The sequence below is a fragment of the Bombus affinis genome, chromosome 1 (assembly GCF_024516045.1).
Source record: "Bombus affinis isolate iyBomAffi1 chromosome 1, iyBomAffi1.2, whole genome shotgun sequence".
Taxonomy (NCBI): Eukaryota; Metazoa; Arthropoda; class Insecta; order Hymenoptera; family Apidae; genus Bombus; species Bombus affinis.
The window spans coordinates 18,323,003-18,350,672 of NC_066344.1; the positions used below are offsets into that span (position 1 = coordinate 18,323,003).

At 28.8% G+C, this 27,670-nt stretch overlaps 2 protein-coding genes across 18 annotated transcripts in view; one reads left to right on the plus strand and one right to left on the minus strand.

The window, feature by feature from the left end:
* Nucleotides 1-784: 784 nt before the first annotated feature.
* LOC126917453 (uncharacterized) lies at nucleotides 785-26,948 on the minus strand. Of its 7 annotated transcripts, none has more exons than XR_007710960.1 (9): nucleotides 25,813-26,948; nucleotides 9,983-10,157; nucleotides 8,747-8,864; nucleotides 8,518-8,662; nucleotides 8,317-8,404; nucleotides 7,385-7,748; nucleotides 2,675-7,120; nucleotides 2,319-2,402; nucleotides 785-2,185 (listed from the first exon to the last, which is right to left on the minus strand). XR_007710960.1 is itself a non-coding variant. In XM_050724326.1 (7 exons), the coding sequence occupies exons 1-7, from the start codon at nucleotides 11,466-11,468 to the stop codon at nucleotides 3,251-3,253; spliced, it is 4,821 nt and encodes a 1,606-aa protein (XP_050580283.1). In that variant the 5' UTR covers nucleotides 11,469-12,134; the 3' UTR covers nucleotides 2,326-3,250. The 7 variants fall into 7 exon arrangements, 1 of the variants encoding a protein (XP_050580283.1); XR_007710962.1 differs by lacking the exon at nucleotides 25,813-26,948 and adding an exon at nucleotides 13,750-13,883; XR_007710961.1 differs by lacking the exon at nucleotides 25,813-26,948 and adding an exon at nucleotides 11,408-12,136 and having other exon boundaries at nucleotides 3,289-7,120.
* LOC126917895 (5-hydroxytryptamine receptor-like) overlaps nucleotides 13,100-27,670 on the plus strand; it is a 318,089-nt gene continuing 303,518 nt past the window's right edge. For 2 of the 11 annotated variants that reach the window (XM_050725403.1, XM_050725414.1), the window contains exon 1: nucleotides 16,525-16,837. The gene's annotated coding sequence lies outside the window, so the exon portion shown is untranslated. Of the gene's footprint in view, nucleotides 13,820-16,489; nucleotides 16,838-27,670 lie in introns of those variants that run through there. The other 9 variants (XM_050725350.1, XM_050725373.1, XM_050725342.1 and 6 more) reach the window with 9 other exon arrangements.

Genomic DNA, 27,670 nt, shown 5'->3' on the forward strand with positions numbered 1-27,670 from the left:
ACTGTAATAGGATAATAAAATTATATAGAATTACATGAATATACATCTCTACAAAAATTTTCTAAACATATTTTAATAAATAAAATTTACTTCAGTGTTTTATTATATTGTTAATATTATGTTAACAAATGATCTACAGATACTTAAAGGTGTATATATATATTTACAATTATATTGTACACAAATATTATAACTATATATATATATATATATATATTATATATGTATATTTCTAAAGCTTTTTAAATCTAAAATAACTTTAATTTTCATATCTTCAATCTTTTTTTCCTTTCGAAAGTCCAATTAAAAATATTTTTGATGCATAAAAACTACAGCTATATATATATTTTTTTATCTCTTAAAATTTAAAATAGTTTTACTTTTCATGCATATCTTATTCTATTTGCATCTTTTATTTGAAGAATGACGAAATTGCACAAACTACTATATATTATGGAATATTGTTGGAAAACAAAAATATTTTTATTTGTAGGATACTATAAAACGGATAAAAGCACTTTAATGAACATATAAAATAACTATGTATATTAAAAATGAGTTTTACATAATGTATCGTAATATAGAGTCAAGTATTAGATAAAATAAAAATCTCATAGATACATGATTTTAGATGTTTAAATCAAAAATAATTAAATATAAAGGTATTAAAAGAATATATAAACGAGTACCCTGTTACAAACTATGTCTAACCCTAATCGTAAACGTAAAAAATTTACGCTAGGGATGTAAATATGAGGTAAATATGTTTATACCATTTTTCTTAAAAAAACCCAGTCTATGCACTGCGTAATGCATGTAATTTACAAATGTATGTAAATACAAGTTTATTCATTATTATGACATAACGTTCTACACATACACAGTACTCAATTTTTTTTATGAACACGAATGAATGAGGCATTTGATGCAATGTTACTACTCTAAATTATATTTTAGGATATCAGACTTTTGCTAATAAATGCTTGGCGCTTAGGATAATTTTCTTAGTAACAAACTATCCATATGGTCATGTGCATAAATAGAAACATTTGGCAATCATTTAATCGCGATTGTAATAATTAATATCGAATTATGTTACGTTAACTTAAACCTATCAGACTTTTTTTTTTGAAAAAATAAATGGTAACGATAAAGAAGGAATAATAAACGTTTATCTGCTGCATTAATATCGCATGTCTTTTTTTATACATCGTAAAAGTTATAATTACCTATATAATTTCTGTAATCGAAACGAAATTTCGTATTATTTGCACGAAAAAATTGGATTGCAAAGTAGCTTGTCTTGATTATGATTATTTCTCTATGTAGAAATGTTTATAAATATCAAATTCGGATTAATTATAAATTTCAGATAGTTTTTAAGTATTCAATCAAATACATTTTTTGCACAATAAAACACGTTACTAATTTAGCATTAGTCAGCTAATAATCACAGATATCAAACACAAGAATATGGCACTGAACTATGCAAATAACCTTGTATTTTCAAACGAGTGAATATATGTGTTATATATAAATGAGAAATAATAATCGAAGAAAAGTAAATTAGCTATTAGAATTCTTTAATCTCTTTAAAGTTTAACTTCCAAAAGTTACATTTCCTTCTTTTTAAATCTAGAATTTGTACAGCGAGATATATGTACTTTATCCAAACACTTGAGAAAAATAATCGAATAATTTTTTAAAATATGTTAAATTTTTAAAGCATAAATTATGTAAAGGCGCTATAAATTCGAGTATCGTATCGAATGACGTTCCATGTAACAAAGCTCTATCATTTTGGTAAGTATACAAAGTCTAAGTACATTTTTTTAATTTTACGTGATGTTTTCGATTTTAACCTGAAATTTTTGAATACATATTACTTTCTCGTGTTTTATTTTAGTAACATGTAAACTAAATATGTTTTAAATCATAACTAAAAAGTGATGACTAGTTATGTTACTTGCATTGTGATCTCTAAGAATATATCTATAACAAATAATGCTGCTATATGTATTAAAAGGACAGGTTAAAAAATCGAAGGAAGTTCATTTTTCCTGTTCTATTTTTGTATGACGGTACTGTTATTTCTATGTTATTTGGCAAATTTATTGACATCACATTTTGCGAATTAAGCAGTTGCTTGAAATTTTTCAATATTAATCTGGAGGAAATAATTAATCTGGAATAGAAAATGTTAAACTTCTATAGTAAAATATTTTCTTATTTAGCATGCAACTTTTTTTATACAGGCTAGAAAGGAGAATATTCAAATATACATATACTTTATTATGTTATTTGATTTTTAATCTTACCTATCCTAATTCTTTTAAACTATAATGTTGTCATGAGCCAGCTTTTCTCATTTTTCTGAATTTAAATAATTTTGTTCCATCAAACTGAAAAATATAAAATCTAATGTTTTACAATGTCAAAGAGATTAAAGTTAGTAGTAGTTTTATGCACTATGGTAATTCATACTTTGCTACATAAAATCTTATGCTGTGAATACATACGAGAATGTATTTAATGAAAATTTAATTTTAAAGCTGATAAAGAATATCTTTTATTAGTTTATATAAAAATATCGAGTTGTTTGTACCACATCATGGTGTTTCATGTAGCTTAGCAGAATGTATTTAAAATTATTTGTTAACGTAAATTATCTTACCTTCTATATGCGAGTTATAAAATCGTAAAATTTGCATACAATTATTTTGGATTATAATATATTTACAAAATTATATACAAAAGTAATTTTTATCCGATTCATATAAAAGATTTTAATTACTTTATAAATGACGAAATTTTGCTCTAAATGATTACAAATATACTGAATTTAATTAAAATCAGGAGAACTATATCAAAATTAACTAGTAGTCTGATAAAATGGAGTATAATACTGCACAGTTTTATACACAGTAAATTACGAACACTAAAGAATTTTCTATTGTTTTAGTATGAAACTGTCCGTGTCCGACAAAATATACGTACAATCTACTAAATGTAAATATCTTCCATGATGCTGCTTAAAAATTTAAAAAAATTACGCTAATATTGATCTTCGAGCATTGTACTATACACTTCGCCGGTATGTAAATATCTTCCCAGGATAATTTATCTTCTCATTTATACAACATTTACAAGTTTATGATGCCACAGTCTTGTAGGAGTAATGTACACTTAATTATTTAAATCTCAGAAAAATTTCTTACAGTAATGAATTTCCATAATGAGGTGGTATCGATCATCGACTAGTCTTTTTACGTTTGCGTTTTGACTCACCGGACGGATTCCACTCTGGATCAACATCGGTGTAAGAATAATTTACTTTAGGAACGTTTCTTTTTGAGCTTCTTGTTTGCCGTAGAGGCGACTGTGTTTTCTTTACCCTTTTATACGTTCCTTCCTGCTCTATCGTTTCTATCTCAAATTGCTTTATCGACGTCACGTCTAATAGATTCACCTCTTCCTGTTGCTCGAATGTTTTAACTGTCCTCTGAAGGCAAGATTCTTGATATATAGCATTACTAGTTTGATCATTTGTCGATCGAAATTGACATTCGATCTTTCTTGCATTTTCGTTCGCGAGATTCTGATGTGATTCGGTATCCTGTACATCTTTGTAATAATTTCTTCTTATCAAATGCGAATTGCAATGATAGTCACTATGCAGTTCCTGCTTTTTCGTAAGAGACAGTTCGTATTCGGATTTAACGATTTGATCAGATCTCTTCCGTGTATTGTCTAACGCTTCTAAAGCAGCTATAGACATCATAGGCATAGCTGGATAATTGTCTATTTTTTCAGTTTTTATAGGTGTGCCCGCATATGCCATAGCATGCGCCTTCAGCCTTTTCTTTAAAGGCAACTTATTCTCCGCATCTTTTTTAAACACTCCTTTTTCTGAATCGCACTGTACTCCCAGTTTTTCCAATGACTTATTTTGCAAAAGGTTGTTCTCTATTTTACACAATAATTGATCGTCGTATAATTTTTCTATAACGACTTCATTCTTTGCTCTGTCATGCTCTTGGACGGCAGGGCTTTGTACTGACGAATGCGTTGGCAAAAAATACGGACTACTTTCGATACAAGACACGTGTGTATCCGTCGCTGGGTGTATACACTGTCTGCAATGCGCGACGATATCGTAGGTGCAATTTAAACAGGAGCAATGCGATCTTCCGCATGAACTACCCGATTTCGCGTGCGAATGAAGGGAAGTGTTAGCATTAATTTGCAAACTACACGATACCGAGGTGCAATGTTTATGATATGGTACGCATAATTCCCCATTGGCTGCACAATTTCCATAGATCGGTGGTAAGGTAGTTGGATGAGTGGCAGATATATGTAAGGGATGTTGAGCGTTAACTTCGTGTGGATGTGAGTGAATTCCATTGAATCCCGGGATCGCGCAGTTCGATGCGATATGATTAGAGATATTGAATTCTTGTTTGATATTTTGTCGGAAGGTGAGATTCGATTTCGATTTCCGCTTATCCATCGATTTGCTCATTAAGTTTACCTCCTGATACATTTGCGAATTGACAGAAAGCATGTCGGTCGATAGCGGTGCTTTTTTTGAATATGCTTTCGTGTCTGCGAAATTCTTATCTTCCGGTTCAATCTTGATCCCTTCTACGGAACACTTGTTCTCTTGATACGGTAATTCCTTGTTGCACGAAGTTAATTCCAAATTACACGACGCATAGTCCAGAGAAGTTATAGCTTCGAATTGTCCACAATCTTCAGTTGGAGATATCCAATTTTTCTCTTTTAACCTATTGATCTCCTCGTCGCTAGCGTGATCCTCCGAATTTTCAACTGCTTTGTTTATAATATACAGATTACTGTTAGGAGACTTTTGCAGCAAAACTATGGTTTCTCCGTTTAGTATTACGTTTGTATTCTCTTTCACGGTTTGCGCATTGTTCTCAATGGGGGCGAAATTATGCGTCAGCGCGTCCGTGTCGTAATTTATGCTTGTTTCCGGATGAGAAATGACTTTACACAACTCGCTATCACCGTTTCCACTCTCCGCTTCGTTAGATGTTACTTCTACTCGAAGCTCGACTTTATCTATGGTGTCCTCGGGATAAATGCCAACGATTCTATTGATTATTTCTGCGGATGGATTTTCAAGTAATAGGGAAACGGTATTTGACGAATCATTTGTATCAGTCTCGTCATCAGTGATTTGATTGTAACACGCATACCTCAAAGATGCGTAATCCTTTACTTTTATTTGGTCGCATTTTACGTCGGATTCAGGCTTTAAATGTGGTATATGCTGCGAAACACTCGCCAACAACGACAGACCATCGATATTGTCTTGTAATTCAGAATCTTGAACGATATATTTATTTTTGGCAACGGTACACACATTTTTTTCCTCTGTTACTTTATATAAATTATTACACTCCTTTGACGTGATTTCTGATGATACTTTGTCAGATTTGCAAGGAACATCTTCCTTATTAACATATTTACCAATATCATTATCGCACTTGTCCCCTACAGGCTTCTTAAAGTTTGTATCGATACAAGAATTTTCATTATTTTCATTATTTTCAATATTTTCATTCGGGCACGTTGCATTAATTGTATTAGAAATATCTTTCTTATCCGTAGAATAAGATTCGAAAATAGATTCTCTAATATTATCGATGCTTGATTTATTTTCTCTTATATTCTCGTTTATTTCATCATAACTACAGATTTCTAATTCTGGTCGCGTGCAGAATTCATCTTTCGCTCTGTTTACGCACTTTGATGATTTCGATTCCATTCGCGATTCAAGCTTCTTTTGCATTGTCGAAATTTCCATAAGTATACCCGATGATCCTTGCTTCTCCTCATAATCTAATACATTTTTAACAGGAGGAGCTTCAACTTTCTGGATTCTTCCAGTAGAGATTGTTTCGTTTCTATCATTATTTTGTGGCGTAATTAATTTATCGCGTCTAATCTCGGAATTAACAGTCCTGTTAGAGTAGTCAGATTTACAAACACTTTCACTGAAACAAGTATTATTTAACATTTTGTCGCTCGAGACATTTTGATTATTCCTTTCGAGCTCGAAGTTTTCCGACAATGTTATCCTTTCGGTTACCTCGTCATTAATTACATTAAAATTAGAACGATTAGAACTATCAGCGTTATCTTTGGAATTATACTGAGTACAAATTGTGGTATTATTTACACCTGGGCATTCTGTTTCTAGATCACAGACTTTTTTAAAACTTTCAACTTTTTCGCGTGTTTCAGGCTCTGAGAAAACGTCTGTTTCTGTCAATCGCTTGATCACAGTTTGTTTATTAAAACTATCATTCTCCTTCTCGTCGCTCTGTATATTCGAAATATCTGCATTACTTAAACAATTACCATTAACAACGCTGTTTGAAATTTTTGATACTTGCTTCGTTAGCGGGAGTATCTCGGTTAGAACTGTTTTACTGATCATTGTAGACGCTTTAATATTTACTTCTTTAGTATTGACTTCCGTACCAATCGATTTTCTTATACTTTCTGTACAAGTTATTAACTCTTTGTCGATTTCCATCTTATTTTCATCATTTTTAAGGACAACCGTTCGGCATATATTAGATTCATTTTTTTCACTGAGACTTTTCGTGGCACATACCGATTGAGAGGAATCTTCCGATCGATGACTAATATTTCGTGAAGTATTTGATGGATGTGTAAGTCCGACATGTTCCTGTTTTCTCTTCTTGTGTGATGCTTTTACTATCTTTAAATCGATATTCTTTTTTGCTTCTTCTAACCATGGTAATTTTCTAGACTTTCGTTTCTTTATACATTTCTCGAGCACTATATCATTAGTTAAATCAATAATTACAATCTCATTGGACTTTTTACATTTCCTCCGCAAACGACTTTTATTTGATTTAATTGTTTTAGAATTAACATGCTCCGTAGAAATATTATTCGAAAAAGTACCTAAACATTTAAAACTAGTTTGTTCTTCCAAATTTAAAGTTTTAAAAGTATTTAGCAAAGAAATAGATTCATTTTTTTTATTTTTATCTGATATAATTGAATTCACGTTATTATCTACATATTCTACATCTTTCTTAACCATATCTTCCGACTGACGTGCATGAACATAAATTATTATTAATTTTGTCGTAATTAAGTTATATTATTTTTATGTGCACACTAATCCAAGTTTCATAGATTAATTACTAGTTTTGTTATTTACATAAAAATAACTTTATGTAGTAATTAGTATAGTTTGGAAAACGCAATAAATAATTTTGCTAGCAATTTGAAAGTGATGATTAATAATTATAAATGTGTCAATTGAATATAACAAATGTGCATGAAAAGAAACAATTAGTATATAGATAAATACCATTTTTGAATTAATTCTACTGGACGAATCAATGGGAGTTGCAATTCCGTCCTGGTATACACTTTCATTGCTTTTTCTGCAATATTGTGCAAACATTTCACAATGTTTTTTTATATCAAATTTATGCTGCAATAGAGCTTTTGTAGAATTTGGTTGACTCTTTGGCACTTTTGGCAATACATCTTCTAATATACTTGATGAGAATGTAGATGGCAATGGCCCCAGAGATGCAATTGCAGCAGCTGTTATTTGATCTTTTACAGCCACATTTTCATTTATTTTTCTCCACAAACGATAAATAAAAAAGTAACGAATATACATAATACTTGATTCTGGGTGAATGGGAATATTTTTTATTATTTTCCTAAAAAGGAAAATAATTGTGTATATGTACGTATGTATGTATATAATAAATATTAAATATATATATATAGCAAATTATCAGATCTTTTAATAAATCGTAATTCACCAAATAAGAACTTATATTAAAATTTAATTTTACTCTCATTTATTGGTGTTATATATATATAAGTTATTATATAGTTATTTTATATATATATAAAAGTTATAATATTACAATATAAGTTCTTATTTGGTGAAGTACGATTTATTAAAAGATCTGATAATTTGCTAAGTAATTGAAAAAAATAAAGGTAACTTATGCAGCATACATAATAATTAACTATTATATAGATTCACTCAAATGTAAAAGTTAATAATAAATTTAAAATATAGTAAGTAACGTATAGTATATATATATATATATATATATATATATATATATATATAAAATAAATATGAAATTTTTAACTAAGGCAGTAATTCTATTGCAAATGATAAAACTAATTTATATTTCTTGACTGAATTTTCAAAAACTAAAAATGGAATTAAAAAGGTCAGAAATAAACTCTTTTACTTTGTTTTATACTTACGTTATAATTGGATCTAAAATATGATGATAACTGCAACACATTAGTTGTACCTTGATTAAAGTATCTAATAAATGTTCCATGGAATGTTCTGAAAGAGACATATATAAATTTTCTTTTAAGATAACATACAATATTTCAGCATTTTAAATCATTTCTATTTAAATTAATTGCTGTAAAATATTTGCGCGAACATCATCATACCTAGATAAACATAAAGACAAGAAGTAATCCTTGCACAAATTTTATCATGATTTTCTCTGCTTTTCCTAGATGCTTTTAATTCCATATCTATATAGAGCGCTAATAAGTCAGACATATTATTTAAATAACTGAACCTATCATGATCCTAAAAGGTGAAATTTGTTTAGTTTTTAGTAACATAAGAAACAGTTCAGCATACAAAAGTATTAAAATTAAGAGAGAAGCTTACCTCAGAAAGTTCACGATAAATATATAAGAACAACATTAAAGTCTCACTAATAGAATCCTTTAATTTTGCTGCTCTTAAAGGCCTTGTGTAACATTCATTTACACTGACACTTACATTTCTGTAAGCAAATTATTTACTGAAACATTTTTCATTTTCTTAATACAATAAAACTGATAAATTTATAACATGCAATCCATTTCTATCCTATCTAAAATTTGCAATTCATACAACTTTTTATATTGTTTGATTTATATGTAACAAATTTATGCTTAAATATATAATTCATTAATAGTTTATTTAAATAATTAGTACGAATATTATATATATGTAAACATATCACTAATATTAACAGATATCAAACAGATACAAAAATTTAATTATGCCCTGAAAGCATAAAAAGTTTAATGAGTATGATTACAGAATTGTATGAAGTTATTGAAGTTTTCAATAATAAACATTGTTTTTAAAGTAACCTTGATGTGATATAAAATAATTAAAACAAACAATAATTTTTGTAGCATTAGTAGTAATAGTAGTAATAGTATTTATTTTTTGTCCCTTATGTAATATTATTTATTTATTGCGTTGTCCCTCATGTGATAGTATTTATTTATTGCATTGTCCCTTTTGTAGTAGTATTTATTTATTGTTTTGTCCCTTACAACCTCAAAATTTTGTAATAATTACATTTATTTCTATTTTTATTCTTAATAATTTTTATATACATTTTTGATTATTAATATTAATTTATAATTTGAAAACATTTTATACTGATATTATTGTTATTAGATCACTTTCATTTAGAACTGTTCTCAATATGTTTTACAATAATTATTTGATGAATATTTTCTAATGTTTCCCTAATATTTCCATTGATCATAATTTAATACTAAAAAAATTATATCTTTTAAATTCAGGACTATATAGTCACTACCTTCTTTATATACAACTTTACTTCATTGCATTCTAATGATCTTCCCATTATGGATATTCTTAATAATTTTAATTTGATGTTCATAAAGGAAACACGCTTGTATTGTATATATACATTTATTGTATATTATTATTATATATATAATTACATATATATATTTATAATAATACCTACATATAATGTATAATATCTAAAGAACTAAGTTATCTACTTTTACTGATTTTTAAACCAGTTCCCAGAAAAAATATTACTGGTAAACTGAAAATAGGGATGATACAAACTTATGACGATATAATCATTACCTCACATAAAATTGCATAAGTTCTGTTAAAGATGCCATACTTTTTTCTGTATGTATGCACCTGCACATTTTTTTAAACTCTAGGATCCAAGGAAACAGCTCAATAATTGATGGTTTTGATTCATCATTGTTCAATTTTAGTCTTCCATTGTTTTTAACCATTTCCTTTTTGGTATCTATACATTAACAAATAAATAATTGTTGAAAAATTTCATTTGGAAACATTTTATAAAAATAGTTTTGTAAATGGTTATGACAGCAACAGACAGATTTCTAAATACATTAAACAATTTTATTTTTTTTTTTTTGTTTTTATTGTTTAAAACAAAATTTCAGTTTTTCTATCCAAATTGAATTTTTTTTTAAAGAACTCATTCGAAAAAAACAAATTTTATCTTGTTCACTTCATAATGTAAATTGCTTAAACACAGATGCCGCACGTATTTAACACGAATAAAAAGTTTCAAAAGAATACCACAAGCAAATGTACATAATATGCTTATATAACATAATAATTGAGGCAATGTTATAATAACGTAACATATCATGTGTAATCAATTTTTGTATTTATTTGAAAATTTATACGTAATAGAAAATATTTTCTTCTTATCGATATTATTGTACATGCACTTATTATGTCACGAACTCAATAAATACTTTCAGCTACATTTACAAATAGAACTTATGCAGGATTTTCTAATTAATATCGGGAATTCTAATTCTAATTGATAGAATTATGCAGGAGTGTGAAAAGATTTAACGAATTATTTTTACTAATTATTTAACGTTCTTAAATAATACAAAATGACGATAATGATAGTAACAGAGATCAATGAAATTTAACATTTGAAAGTCAGAGTAGCAGTTTAAACACTCTCTTTATTATTCAATAAAGTGTTAACAATATTTATGGTTTAGTAAATTTATTATGACTTTATTAAAATTTTTTCAAATTGATGCTTAAAGTTTATAATAGACGTAAGAATTATTTTTAAATAACTTGTATATGTACGTTTGTGGAAATTATACAATATCAACAAGTAATATGTATTCACACAGAGATTAGAAAACATATCAAATTAAAAATGTATTTAATAAATGGTTTAAAATAAATGCGATGAAAAACGTAATCGAACGGTTAATTCTGGTGTTACACACAGATGCATTATCCACTTAGCACAAGACTGATTCTTCACAGAAAATTTCCGAAACTATCACCAAAAAGTATACGTTTATTTGGAGATTTCATTTGCATTTCTAGAGATTCGGTTGGTAGTCATTGAATTGGCAATGCCAATAAATGTAGCGACAAATCGATCGAATGCGCGTCGAGGAGGTTGCGTGCGAAGACTAGCGTGTTTCTGCCGCTAAACATTCGTAAACAACCGGTGAAAAACACTTTTTAACGAACACGATAACCACATACCTTGCACCCGAGCGTTTTCGTTTTGCATGCTGTTTATCCGTTCTTCCACAACACAATTCATTTTGTTGAAATTTTTCAATAAATGTGTTAATATTTCGTAGAAACGTTTTTCCCTACCAGAGTGTACTTCATGTTAGAGACCGAAGAAACTACCGCGTCCGTGTCTCTGCACATACTGCGCTCTCGGTAACGGCCATATTGACACTGGCATTTGGTGCATCCACCACGAGAGCGCGTCTCTTACACCCCACTGTTACCAAGCTCACATCTATTATCTTACACTTAAAAGCACACGCTAAATACCAGAATCATCTTGTATATTCCTCCTCTTCTTAGCTTTTTATTAATGAATTTTTATCACCATTGTTACATGTATATCATTCAATGATATTACGAATTGTCTTAGTTACCGATAACTCTAGGCGGTAAAATTTCGATATTTGGCGTTCTTTGAGGGTTAAAAGCAGGAAGGGTTTAGAAATAAATGGCTGATTCGTCGGCCTTTCAGGTAACTCAGCCAATGGAGACCGAGCAACATGTAGCGCGCAAATCATGAACCAAGAACACCGCCATCCCTACCCCGCAAAACAGCCCAATCAGAACCAAGCAATTAAGTAATTACAACACACAGTTGCTTGTATACATATACGTACATAATTATTTTTTTATGCTTAGTCTGAATGTTTTTTAACAATGTTTCCCGTTACAAGAATTTAATTGCGGTGATAAAATAACACTTAATCAAATTGAAGATCGTTTGTAGTTACACTTAAAGAATATATATGAGAAAAGCCGTAAATGTGGAAGATTTTTCCTCCTTGACTATTATTTCTTATTTCTGAAAATGATAAAGATGATTAATTGATTTGATGAACTGAATATATGAAAACTATTAAATTATAAAAAATGTATTTGTTTGTTGAGTTTGATATATTGTTGTTTTACATATGCAATATAAAAGTATGTAAAATTAAACTATCAGGAATAGAACGTTTTTAATATTTTAATAATTTATATTAGATAGTTTTGTACAGTACAACATATATTGTACATATTAAATTGTAGATAATACAAATATACGTATTATACTATATATTAGATTATATCTCTTTAAAATAAAGTTGTTGGGATTTCAGCCTTTGTAAACAAAATATATATAAAAATACAAATTTTTTAACCAATTCTTTAATATATTAACATATTTGTAACATTTCTTTTATATAACATAAGAATGTTTTATAAAACATAATTCCTAGTTTAAGGATATCTTCATGTATATAAAGGACATGGATACCAATTATGTATTTGACCAAAAAATGTTCGTATTGTAAAATTAGAAATAAAAACACAGGGAAGAATAAATATACATCCATTAGAAAAATTTTCATGTACCTCTGAACTAGAATCCCACAAATGCATTTCAACTAATTTCTTACTCACTTTAGTTTTATGTTAATCAATGGGACAATTAATTATGCTATCAATAATATTCTTACATATTGATATTTTTTAGAGAAAAAATGGTAATGAAACTGGTGGCTGGCAAAGAAAAAGTAATGGATCTGAAATCCAACGGACATTTCAATAGCTAAAAATTGATTGAACTGTGAGGCGGTGTGCAAGGGCGCGTGCGCAACAACATCTGGAAAGCTCGGCTTGCTCTTTCGGTTCTTGTCGGCCGTAGCCGCGATCCTCGGTTCCGACGGTATCGCCTACCTCGAGCTCAGTGAGCCGGTGTGTGAGCGCCGCGACGCCCAGAGCAGCCCCGACGTTAAGCGTCGCCGATATAGGTTCGAGAGGCCACGTTTTCTTTCTCGTCTTCGTCGTCATCGTTGTTGTCGTTGTAGTCGTCATTTTCGTCATCGATTTCTTAGTTGACTTTTTTCGATCGGCCATCGTGGTGGCGCACGCGGCTGCACATCACCGATCGGTTTGGTGCGCGACGAAAAGGGAGACAGAGAGAGACAGAGACGTGTACAGTATATATCTTCCTCTATCCCTCTCTCTTCTTCTCCTTTTATCGGTCTCTTTCTTTCTCTCTCTGAATCTCCACCGCCCTGAGCATTTCTGTCTTTCTCAATCTTGATACTCGTATATGTTCATTCGCTTTCGACACCATCGTCTCTCGCTGTCGCTGCTGTCCTTTCCATCGGTGGTTCACGTGTCCCGTGAATGCGTCGCAAAACGTATCTTCTCTCTGCTCTCTACCGGCGATCTCTCGTTGCTTGGGGAACGTATGGCCATAAAAAGGAAAGGGAATGACCGTGGCCGAGGACATGATCAGCGATGAACCAACAACAAGGAAAATTATATAACACGTAAACGGATACATAAGTACTTACTACATGCATATTCAATCTGTTCTTGCAACAAACGATTCAATCTGCTACCTATGGATATCCTTCGATAACCGTAAGAAAACCATTCGTAGTCGATGCTTCTTTCACTCCTTCGTTCGAACGTGCTGTTTCTCTGTTTTTTATTTTATTTTCTTCTTTACTTCCTCCTTTATCTTTTATGTTCGTTGTTCTGGGTGGAGTATACAGAAAATAAATGTAGTTGAAGCAAGAAATGAAGATAGGGGATCATGTATCGTGAGTGTGAGCGGAAAGAGGGGAATACAAGACAAAAGATGCGCATAGAGAGAGAAAGAGGTAAAAGCGAGAGAAAATGTGATTGAGTGCGCGGGTGAACTATGGAAAAATGGTGGGGGGAGGGGGATGAGGCCATTGGGAGATGATATATATGTATGTATACAGAGTGGTTGTATGGAACAGAAGGGGTGCATGACACGGATGAATGAAGATAGCGATGCGCTTCGACACTGTTTCACGAAGATTCTTCCAAATTATGATAAAGCAATGATTACAACTTTTACGACGCTTGAGCTTACTTGATATCATGTCTATCTTCGCGGAATTTTTTAACAATCTTCGCTGATAGATCAAAGAACGTACATCATATATACCAACAAAAGATATCGTTTGAAAAGTATTTAGTGAATTATTATATTCAACTCAAAAATTCCCTCCCTGATAGCACTGGAGGGAACGGTTACCTTTTTTCCTTCCCTGTTCAAATTTCGCCTTCAAGCACATATATATGTAAAGTGTACATATATCATTTAAATGGCGATTAAGGATTTGATTCAGGTTCGACCTGTTGATTCTGCGGAAAACGCTTGTCGTTATGCGAGGCATGCACGTTTAGTAATTTACCTGATGTTATCAAATCGGAATATACATACTATAGCCAACGTGTAAGCATACGATGTTATACGTTCAAAGTGGATTCAACCACCACAAGATACGCTCAGGGTGCGCTCTGTTGAATGAACAAAAATGTATACTCTAATTAAACGTTAAACGGTCTTAATTAATTCACTTTATCTGCCCTGGATCATCTAATCGATTAAATTGATCGTTATAATACGAAAAGAAATATTTTATAATATTAAATATATTATCGTTATAATATTTGTATCAGTTTTTAATAATCTCATTCTTTATTTATAGTTTTATGCTTTCAATTTTATAATAAATTTTCCAATGATTTCTTTTATGAATAGGAATTTAAAATATTTATGACAACTCTTTTAATAGTAATTAATTAAATCGCTATATTACAAGGAAACATTTATTGCAAATGTTGTCATTATGATATTTTTGTAAATTTTAACGATTTTATCCAAATTTGCTTACAATTAAATTTCTCAATGACTTCTTTTATAAATATGAATATATAAAACATTTATGGGTACTGTTTTTGGTGTGAAAGTTTACACGAAATCGCAAAATCGAGAGGTTGCACATTACGGCTCGTTCGATCGTTTCCATATTATCGTCCTCACTGTGCACGAGCATTTTTGAGCAAATAAAACCTTTATATTTGCACAAATGTTAACCGGTATAAAATGAAACTCATAAAATGCCAAATTCGTGGAAAGAAGTTTTACATAGATGTACGTAACTTTATGGTACGATAAATTGCACTTTACATACGTCGTATTTTCAAATAAATATAACATAAAACAGTTTGTAAACGGCGTGGAGCAACTAAGCATGAGATACAGAATATTCCTTCATTGTTCTCCAATTTATGATCTCATCCTGCCATATTTATATCGATATTAAAGTACGAAGAAGAGTACATTAAGAAGGTACACTTAGAATGATTTTTCTGAAATTCAAGGTTACAAGAAAACTGGAGGTTATTTAAAGATCAAAATCAAAATTTTCCTATTGATATAGAACACATGTTTAAAGTTTATATATCCGGTATTTAAATAAAATCGTGACAATTCAATTTACTGAAAGCATAAATGGAGTTACTGTAACAATTTTTTCAGTACCGTAATGTTACAGTATGTAAATATCTGACATATAAAAATTTACTTTTGACACTGATATAAATTGTGAACATACGAAATGTGGGTCAATAAGATATTCTGAATATTAAAATATAACATTTTAGTAATATTTTTGTTTTTTCATTAATGTTTAATTTTTAAAGATAGTTTGCAGGACAATAAAATCCACGATTTATTAATATTCTTAAACGAAACCAAATTAATGGATAAATTAATTTTATTTGCTTTTTTATTTGTTAATTTTTGCATTGACTAATTAGCGATCACAATCAAATTAGATGAGTTGGTACAATTTTTCATTCTTCGTATATAGTATATTTTAGTAATTATCGTACGAATATCGCAAATCTCATGATTACATAAAAAAATATGATCATTTCAAATAAATATAAAATAATCCCAACCAAAAAATATAAAAGAAATTTCACCATTCATATTAAAAGAAATATATTTCAACATTCGAAATAATTAGCTACATAAATATTATACAAGACGGAAGTATCATGCTGCTTATAGCTAATTCGCTAATATATCGAAACTTGAAGAATATCGGTCATTCGACAAAATGCCATTATCCAGTTATGCGATTTTTTAATTACTTCAAGCGGCGTTTATTCAATTTATTCGAATAAGTTGAAATTCGCATTTATGTAATCAGACTTATGTTCCTCTTCATCACAAGAAGAACAACGAACACCTTTTTGATCTTCTAGATTATCGAATAGTTTCATGTGTAGAGCCTTTTGCTACGTCGGTTCGAGACGGAAATATAAAACCACATTTAAGAATTAGATGATAGTTTGTACGTAGGAGTGAAAATGCACGATAGAGAACGCGAAGAATCCGTTCAATTTCTCGTTGTTCACTTTGAATGTCGATGCGAATACTCACGGCAGTGAACCGGTTACTTATCGTTTGTGAAACATAGCCACGAAGAAAATTCATATTTCTGTGTGGATCATACGTGTTGCCGTGTTACTACGGGACTAAAGCATAGACGATGAAAGTTTATTAGAATAAATTCGTGCATACAAGATTCATTGCTGGACGACATCTATATGGTGAGTCCTACTTATTGATGGTATATATGTTGTCCTTTTAGAATTAGTCGTTGTTTTATAAATTATAAATTTTGTACTGGTTGATTAAAGAATAAATCGATGGTAAATTTGTATTCGTTGGTTAAAGAATTAATCTCAGTGTTTATCATTTGCACTCGTTCTTAAATGAAATGTTTGTTCCAATAGAAAACTGCATGTTTCGATGTTCTATATGTTTGTAAATATAAATGAAATTTGAGGGTATACTCTATATTATCCAATAATTGCGAATAATATTCTAAAGCCACATAATCTATTAAATTTCGTAACCCGTAATATGTTTCGTATACATGTGCTGCAGTGTGTAATTTATTTAATCAAAACCAAAGGTTTGCAGATATATTCGTATAAATATAATAATTACAATTTCATCGAAAACAAAATTTATTCCGCGTCATTAATAAACCATGATTTGATACATATTTTTCACTTTCGTCGTTGGAACTTTTAATTTTTTTATTATGACTGACTCATATATGTAGTATTAGATTGCGGATGTGTATGCTTTTATAAGAAATTTAAAGATGCAAAATATACCAAATAGAATACTTTACATAGAATATGTAAAAATATGTACATAAAATACCCAACGTATATTATTCGTTGTAATATTTAGTGGATGAAATAAATCTATGCTTAGGTTTTATTTTTTTAGTTATATTTATAAAAGTATGGATTTGTAGCATTGATTTTAAATAACAATTGAAGTTAGATTCGGGTTAGATTACTTAATTTTTATTTTTATTGTATATACACACACAAACCTTACGCGATAAATATAAAAAATCGTTTTATCTCCTAAAATACAGAAAATAAATCAAAATGACGTAAGAACTATTGTGTGTCGCTGTTATATGGTTCAAAAATATTGATTTCGAGTTAATGACTTTTATTTAAATATTTAAAAAAATATTATATATCTCAAAAGTTTAGTTCAACTATGAAACGCATACATAGATGAGAAATATAACATTTGAAATTAATTAAAAATAGTAACGAAAGGTGCTTAAATGTTTTTTTAGATAACTTTTGTTACTAAGAAATATATTTCTATTTATTTTATATATAGATATAAATATATACATCTTTTTCACTTCTGATATTGCAACAAAGTTTAATTAAAAGAGGAATAACATCATTCGATCGGTGATCATTTCAAAGTTGTTTTTAAATTGTTTTTAAATCAAGGTTCAGTCGTTTTAAATCTATAGTCTTAAACCAGTTGTTCACGAGTACTGGTATAAATTCCAGGTATTAACAGAAGAGTTGAAATTTGAAAACTTTAAATGATTTGAATATATTTCTTTATTTTATTAGGTTATCCCATAAGTTCGTGCCGTTTTTCGAACGGTTATATATGTTAAGATTGTTTATATACCTTTCAGTTTCATGAAAAAATGTAATCCCCCTCTCGTTGTATAACTTCTTCCCATTTTTCATTAATCCGTCTCGATAAATTGTAGAATGTTAGAAGATTATGAATTCAACGACCTATAATAAGATGACCTATAATAAGTTGATCTTGTACCTCAAAACGAAATGAAATTTTGTGAAAAGTAACTTACTTTCCATGTTTCCGTTTAAAACAGGTGTATAGTGAATTATGTCTCATAGGTACACCGCAAGCCGTTCGTGTTTCGTACCGACGCGACATTACGTTGCGTCGCGCCGTTTGGGAAAATGTCGACACATGTATGGACGGCCACAACTTTGAACAACTACTTTAAATGCCAACATTGATAGTACGTTACTTTTCACAAATTTTCGTTTCGTTTCGAGGCTCAAGATCAACTAAAGATCACCTTATTGTAGATAGTTGAATTCATAATCGTAACCTTATTAATGGCTATAATGAAGTATAAAAGAGGTTAGGGTGACTGTTAGAAAACCCAAGGTCACCTTGATATCTCAGAAAATACGAGGCACCGAACAATCAAAATATATTCATCTGATCAGGCTCCTTTCATCAGGCTCATTTCACTTGAAATAATTTTTGTTAAAGTAAGTAGATAACGAGTTATTTCAGATGACAGTTCTTATTGACTCATTCTATACAAGTATCACACTTTAATCAAATCAGGTAATAATCATTTTACTTATTAAAACAATGATACGCGTTGAATGTTGAAGATTAGATAAATGAAGTTGTCTGAATATTATTTTGCGTCTCCATTATTTGTATTATTATACATATATCATTTTGTTTAGTCACTAAATAATCTATTTATTGTAGTAAATACTTTTTTCATTAGAATGAGGAATTATAAACAATTATAATCTTTTCTCTCATGAACAATGAAAAATTATAATTGGATATGATGTGATGTATAACGAGCAAAATTTTCATTAAGCATTTTATTAATTAAAATTTGTTCTATTTAATTTCTCAAAGAGAAACTTCGTGAGCAATTTATTCATAAGAAGTTTTGGTATACTTTTCTTTACAATGCATTAGTATGAATATAACTTTTTAAATTTTTTACAAAAGATAAAAAAGAAATTACAGAAGTTATAATTTTCTGTTAACTTAACATTATATAAATAGTGTTTTACCTATATTTTGATTTTGTTCGAGAGCATCGATAATTTATTTATAGTAAAATAGCAATTGACGTTTTAATAACAAATCATTTAAATACTTTCATGATGCATTGGAAGAGTTATTAAAATTTATGGTAATTATTTCGAGTTTACCCTCAACACCAATTTCAGTGATTTTTTAATATGTTATAAAATTCAACATTTGGAACAACTTTGTCCTGTCACGAAAACGTCAAACTCTCTTAGTTTACTTGCAAGATACCTACAAAAATACGAAAATATGCGGATACTTGCAAAAAAAACTGTCAGCAGTATCGGCATCACACGGTAAATTTTGCTTATAATTGTGCGTCCGTGACAGTGGATGCCGATAGATTGCTGGCCATCTCACGGTGGCCGGATAAGATGGCGCCTAACCCAAAGCTGTATAAACTATAAACAAAAGATAAGAATTAGGTTGGGTTAGGCGTTATTTTATCCGGTTATCGTAAAGCAAGTTTCGTGCGGACAGATTTTCGCGAATATCTTGAAAACTAAGAGAGTCCAACATTTTCATGAAAGGAACAAGTTATCCCAAATATTGACTTTTACAACATGTTCAAAAATTATTGAATTCAACGTACAGAATAAACTTATGAATAATTATTAAATTTATACGTTTAATTTCTAAAGTCCTCAAATTCAGGTGAAAAGATATAAGTATAACTATTTTAATTGACATAAACAAAATCAAATGAAACTCTTAATTAACGCAAAAAATTACTTAAAGCTAATTATGTACGTATATGCAATACATACTACTAATGTTACTTTATTATCTTTACGACGAAAGAGATAATTAGATATTTCATTTCTGTTTATTGGTTCAATCCTCTTGAACATCTTTTCTACCATATTATCATTGCTATAATGCATGATATGAAAGCATTAAATCTTCAATGATGAAGCTCAAGTTGCTTTCCAGAATAATCGAGTAGAAAGCAATGATGTAGGATATAAATTATAAATGAAAGTGAAGTCAATGAACTCATATAATCCTAATCCGTGAATACATTTATCGATCCTTTACCGCTGTGTATACTCTACAATTATACTATCATGAAGACTCCCGAGTTAAATGGAAGAATATCACGAATACCCTGAATTTACAGTTCAAATTCCTATGTAGAGTTTGCAATTCATTTTCCATAACTATACATTTTTTTAAAATATTTTATATTTGAAATTAAATTATTTGATTATATTGTCTTCAAGAAATGATTAATTTTTATGAAATATAATATTTTTTAAATAAATAAAAAATATCTGAAGGATATTCTTTTCTTATGATTAACTTCTTTACTTTTTACTTAATATTCTTTAATTATGACTAACATTCCTCTTTTATAATCAAATTCATTTTAAGCAATATTTGTTTGTAGTTTAATAAAGATTTACTGATGCGAATGAATTACAAAGTTTTAAAAATATGATTTTTTGCAATTGATATAAATCTTCTAAATGAATAATTGATTGAAGTTTATAAATTAAGTTTACAGTTTAACGAAAAACTCGCATAGAAGCAGCATTTTTGAAGACTGAAAATCTTTTCAACAGATTAGTGAAGGTTTATCGGTGGATTAAAAAGAACATCTGCTACAAAAATAACACGGGAAACCATTCGTATTTGGAAGAGAATCAATATCAGATTTTAATGTTTATTTTGATAACTATTATAAGTATGTTCTAAAAAAAGCTATATTTTCTCTCATTTTTAAAAAGATAACTTACTATCACCTGTTAAAACAATACATAATTTTTTATTTCTTTAACTTGAATTTTAGAATATTTGTAACAACAATTTTAGTTTATTTTTAAAAAGATTGACGAAGCAGAAAATATCTTGGGCAAATTATATATTGTGCTGTTTAAATATTAGCACAATTTCTTCCGAATATCTGATAAACATCGAAAATATCTTTAGCTGACTTTCATTTCGCTCTGTAAATAAGTAATATTTATGACAATAGTACCTTATATCTGACTCACATTAAATTTACGAATGAAGCAAAATAGAAATATTTTCCTATTAAAAAAAAAATAACAATAAGAATTATACAATTCCTACATATCTTGTGTTTCTATATCTTTACTAAAAATATTTTCAGTGCATATTATAATCTTATACTATTAATTAAGGGGGCATACAACCCTGTAGGCTTAAAAAATATTATAATTTTTAATATTATAATATTATAATTATAATTTTATATTTTCCTTTAAGCAATATCTTAACTCTACATTCATATTTGTTTTATTACTCAAAATTACAAAATGACGAAGTGGTGCAACATTATCTGATTCCATATCTAGCGGAACTTTATTCGCTTGCACACAGCAACAAATGTGATTGGGTTGAAAAAAGTAAAAAATTTTGTGCGAACATATACAAAAATTCATTATCTTCAATGTGGTGTATAATTTTTCCATAATTTTGAAATATAAGAAAACGAATACTTATTAACGAATAAATTTTATTTTTCGTTGGAAAAGATTAACTTTAATATTTATAAAAATTTATAAAAATTCAACGGACTGAAACATCAAAAAAGTTATAAACTACAACCTAGATTATATTATAAGATAGATAATATAGGATGGCGTGTAAAAAATTTAAGTTAATCGGCTGAAGAGTTTTGGAAATCTACTGGGAGCAAGATGGAAAAATAAAGTTTCGAAAAAATACACGTTTAGGGTTTCAAATTAATCTTTTTCTAAAATAAAAAAATGCATTCGTATTAAGTCTTATAATTGCCCTTTCTTAGGTTTTCAAAATATCATTTTACCAAAGTATTATACAAATATCAAATTGTAAAAAATGCAAGGAAAACAAGATTTCGATATTTTAAAGACGCATGGCTTTGTACTCCTTTAATCCAATTTTAAAATATGGATTAATTAATATTGTTATTGCGAATAGAGAAACGTAATTGCGAGAATTTATATAAAGTCATTTCATAACGCTACTTTATCATTACTTTAGATTGTTATATCTACTTGAAACCTTTTTCTGCCCAAATATTATTCAATTATGAACAAATATTATTATTTAGTTGTTTTCATGTTATTTTACTATTTTAGAATTCTCACATTACTTTATCTCGATAAGAAAAATGTAGTATAAAGCAAAATTTAATACAAAATTATTTTATAATGGTAGAATCTATTCTACAAATTTATTTAAATCTTTCTTTATCTAAATTTTATTTAATTATATACCAATAAATTTCAGTATTTAATTATCTTCATATTATTTAACTGTTTTATTTTATCATTCCATAGACAAGAGTCCCACATATCAAAAGTTTATAGAGAATTACTTTATAATATATACTAACGATTTATTGGACGTAGATCTTTCTAAATCTTTTCTTATCTAAATTTTATATAATTATCAGCGAATTGAAGTACTAGATTACCTTATATCAAAAGTTGTTAATTCCATAATCTCAAGAAAATTGGAATGTGACATTTAATATTGTACAACTCTTGATCCTTAATTTAATATTTTTCTGAATAATGTGATTTAAGCCCACACTTATTACGCGGTGGACTTTACGAAAAGGGGTTCTTTTTTTACATTTATGAATCGATTAAAAAGGGTCTAGCAAGCTAGGTTTACTTCAACGCCTATCAATCTCTTTAATGCACACTATCACATTGTTGTAACACGCCATGATCAAAGGAACTGATAGGTGATGTGTATTCAAGCGAGTAGTAGCCGCATTTCTTGAGAGCACAGCTTCATCTTAAGCTTGACGGCATTAAAATTGCCAGATGAAATCCTATTAAGACGAATATTGTACGCAAGCAGAGTATGTAATACTCGTACTTTTCATGATCAGAAGCTTATTACATGGTTTAAGTATAACCAGATTATTATTTTAATAAAATGTACGTGAACTGTAGGATAACATAAGACTTGACCTATCTAGAAATAAACATTTCTCAAATGTAATCTTATTTATTTTTGTTACGAGAAATAAAAGAATTCTTCACATTTTAGAAGTGTTCAATATAATCGTTCTTTTTTAATTTTTTAGATGATAGAGTATGTTAGAGACCACTGCAGAATATATTTTTATAGGAACTATTAAATAAAATAAAACCATTATTTAGTATTATTTATGTTTACAATAAATTAATAACATTATTTATAGTTTAAAAATATAGCGCTATAGCGGTTTATAATTCTGGTGTCAGTTATATCTCTAGAGAGATATACTAAAGAATCCAATATAATAGAACAAAAATTATGAATGGAATTTTCAATATGTCATGAAAATGATGCTTTTTTTAAAAAATATGTAATATTAGATATAACTATATATGTACTTCGTTTTAATATTTTGTAATAAGCTGGTAGAATATCCTAGCAGAGTACGTAATCTGCTGGATATTGCTCTATATTGGTGGTATAGTATACAAATAGATAAATTATAATTAATAATGTGTAATCTAATTCCACAGCCCACAAAATGTTCTGTACGTAATCCGTTTATAATTCAGTTATTAACATCAAATGTTTGTAAGTAAATATTATATGTACGTGGAGTATAATGAAATTTCAATTATTCCCGCTGATATTGAAAGTAAGAAAAGAACTAAAAGAGCATTTGATAATGATAAGAACAATCTTTCTAATATCAGAGCTAATTTGTTACTAATATTAAAATCTATTTTGATAGAGATTTAAAAAAAAAATATTTATTACAGATATTTATTACTCCTTTTAAAGTTGAATTAATATCAATGGAAATATTCAGATTTCTATTGTTAGTGGGCTACTTCGTATGTAAAAAATTAATTATTTATTAAAAAAAAAAAACTATAAAGAAATTTTTACAAATATACAAATTTTGAATTCGAGAAATTTAATATCTCTATAGTAGATATTAGTCATGACAAATTATAATCAGCGTTTGTCAGTACTTTATAACATTAAATTAATCTATGAAATCGATATCACATGATAAGTACATTTAGAGATTTAAGATCCACCAACTTGGTTAACAGAGTTCAAAAAAATAAAATTATTTATAAGTTACTTATTAAAAATGTATCATTTTAAATATAGAAATACATACTATAATACAATTATTACAGTACTAATATCTTTATTATAATATTATAATTTATTATTATAATTTGTACCTATTTATAATTTTTATTATACAATTTGTTATTCTCATATTACTAATCGAAACATAAAATAAAGATTCAAGTCTATGTACATATATTTAATATTGATAATAAAAATATGTTCCATATATAAACATATTTCTTTGAAGCTGTTATATATATTAGCATAAGAATTAAAAATAGATTACATATTAAATAAAAAAACTAATTATAAAATTTATTATGATATAAATTTTGTTTTTTATAACGAATAAATTTTGTGTTATGATTACTTTCAATTATCAAAAAGGCAATATTAATATTTATTAACTTTTACTAAAAATAAAATTCAAAATAATACTTATAATTTTGAAAAATTACCATCATTTTTATCTTTTTTAAAATAATTTATTATAATAAATAACCATATATATTTTCAAAAAGTGATATGTTTGTGTGTCTACTATATTATTCTATAAAATCTGTTTATCTAATAAATTTGACGAATTCGATGTAAACTTAAACCGATAGGATTTCATACAAGTGTGTTCATATTCCAGTATGTATAAAGTTTCTGATCGTGTCACATCTCGTAACTCTTGCTTCTTTGTACTTTTTAAGTCAACCTTATTTAAATGGCCAACGACATAAAGAACTCTATATAGATATTTGAGTGCCACATGAGGTACATATGTAAATAGATACATATACGGATTCTTCAATTTCACAACACATTTACTATAAAACGATGAAATGTTCCAGCGCCTTGATGTTTCTTCCGCTTCATTACCTTTCACTGTTCATTGATTGCATATCAAATTTGTGAACAGTATATTAATTCCATTCTTTTGTATTTATGCAGAAAAGATTTAAACTATATTGCTTTTCAATAATTTTTTTTTATATAAATCACATGCTGCATAATATGTAAAATAACGCAATATTTAAAATATATATTTAAAATAAAAGATATAAATGTAGATCAATATTTTATAATTCTATAATATTCTTTTAGTATTTATTATTATTTATTATTTACCTCATTTATCCTTTCTAGCATTGAGAAGCTTTAGTTTTAAATTCTTATATCTGCTTTTAACGTTATTTTAGTACACAGATCATAAATCGGTAAATAAATTAATAATAATGTAAAATATATTAATCTAGATAGATCCATGCGTTTTGTTAACTTAATTAATAAAAATTTTAATTAAAAGTAACATTAGTGGACTCACCATTTTTAAACTTCGCGCCATGCACATATAGCCGCACGTGTTCCATCAATGGGTGATCTAACCTCAAATACACACTTCACACATTGACACATCGTACACACGGTGACATACAATCGATATTTACAGTCGATATTTGCTTCAGCTTATAATGACTTTCTCCTCTAAATATTCACCACGCCACTGTATACTACATTGCTGCTTGTCACGTTATCGCATTTGATTCATTTGTTTTCGTTTTATATTTTTTCTTTCGCAAAATCACTTTCCCGTTTGTAACTATTTTGGACATTTTGGTTGCGACAGTTTTTCTACGAAGTTCACTGATAGCTTGTAGATAATCGATGTTGTCGGTTCAGACTACCTCACACACCAGAAAAGGTCTTAAAGAGCTTTACTCGTTTGAAGGTCATTTGCCGCTTAAAGGAGATATAACAGTTGTCGGACAATTACAACTTGCAGTTCGATACCGGAGAAACCAATAGATGTTCTCGCAAGTTCGTTCGTTTCGTTTCGTCGACGTGATCAGAATCAACGTGTTCCGAATCGATAACGTTGCTCCGAGTGGCCGCGATATTTCTTAGAAAGAGGTTAGGTCTTGTTGGGAATGCAATTTTATACGTAATATAAGCATGATCCGGGAACAAAAACCGCGATTCGTATATACATATGCGTGGAACCACGGCGTAGAATAGAAGTTTGTGCAATATGAAATAAGCAAAAGTATCGAGTTCGTGATATCGATCAACAGATTCACACGTACACCACGCTTAATATCATTCGTATCTCATTCCACGAATACACTACTTTGGTAATTAACTCACACAAAACTCGCGGTATAAGTCGCTCAGGGCCACTAATACCAAGATTTAACGTAAGAGAGCTCGCTTGCTGTTTTTATCACAATGAAACCCGTTCACCACTTGAAAGATACTCACTGACAAATAACGGTTCGATCGGACCTTTTTGAACACACGGCCATCGATCGACTGTTTCTTTCCCGAGGACTCCAATATTCGTCACTGTCTGTTAGTCGCGACTCGCAATTGCTTCCAAACAAACGTAACGTGTATAATGATACGCCTTCATATGTATTGTGCCAGTGTTTCTCACGCTCATTGGATAGTGGCGACCAAAAGCTTAGTAACATGCTACGATGAGTAAGAAAAATGGAATGCTTCCCTGATTGTCACCAACTTATCTGTTTGTTCGGTGCATTTTTCTTTTTTTTTTTGATATTTTTCTGTTTGCGTTTGCTATTGACTCACTTTGTCGCGTGCGATATAAAAAATATTTCGTTACGAAATCGTTATTTAGAGAGACAGACAGAGATGGAGCTATAGCGTAAATGGTTCGCATCAGATTAAACTTATATCAATGCAAAGTAGGATTTCTTTGCTTTAAGAATGCAATCCTTTTTTTTAAGGCAATGGAAATACATTTATAATTTATGTAACAAGGTTTCAAGTAGACTATCGCTTTGTGAATTTTTACATTTCAACTAGGTAATTAAGCATCGTTCTATATCTACATATATATGTACATACCTATATACAATATGTATGTAGTAAAATGATATAATAGCTTTTAATTTTATATTTATTATAGGAATGAACATCGTAACAAGAATTTTTGTTACAAAAAAAAAAGACTAAAATATATTAGTAGGATATCTTTTGTTGGTTTATGTATGTTTATTTTAGATGTATTAATATTACTTAAGAAGAAAGATTTTTTTTAAATAATAATGGAATTAATATCAACCTTTTCTCCTTAAGTCTAATAATAATGAAAATTTCATTTTTGTTTTATCTAAAAGAAACTTCATATCTAAATTGAATTAAATTTGCAATATTATAAT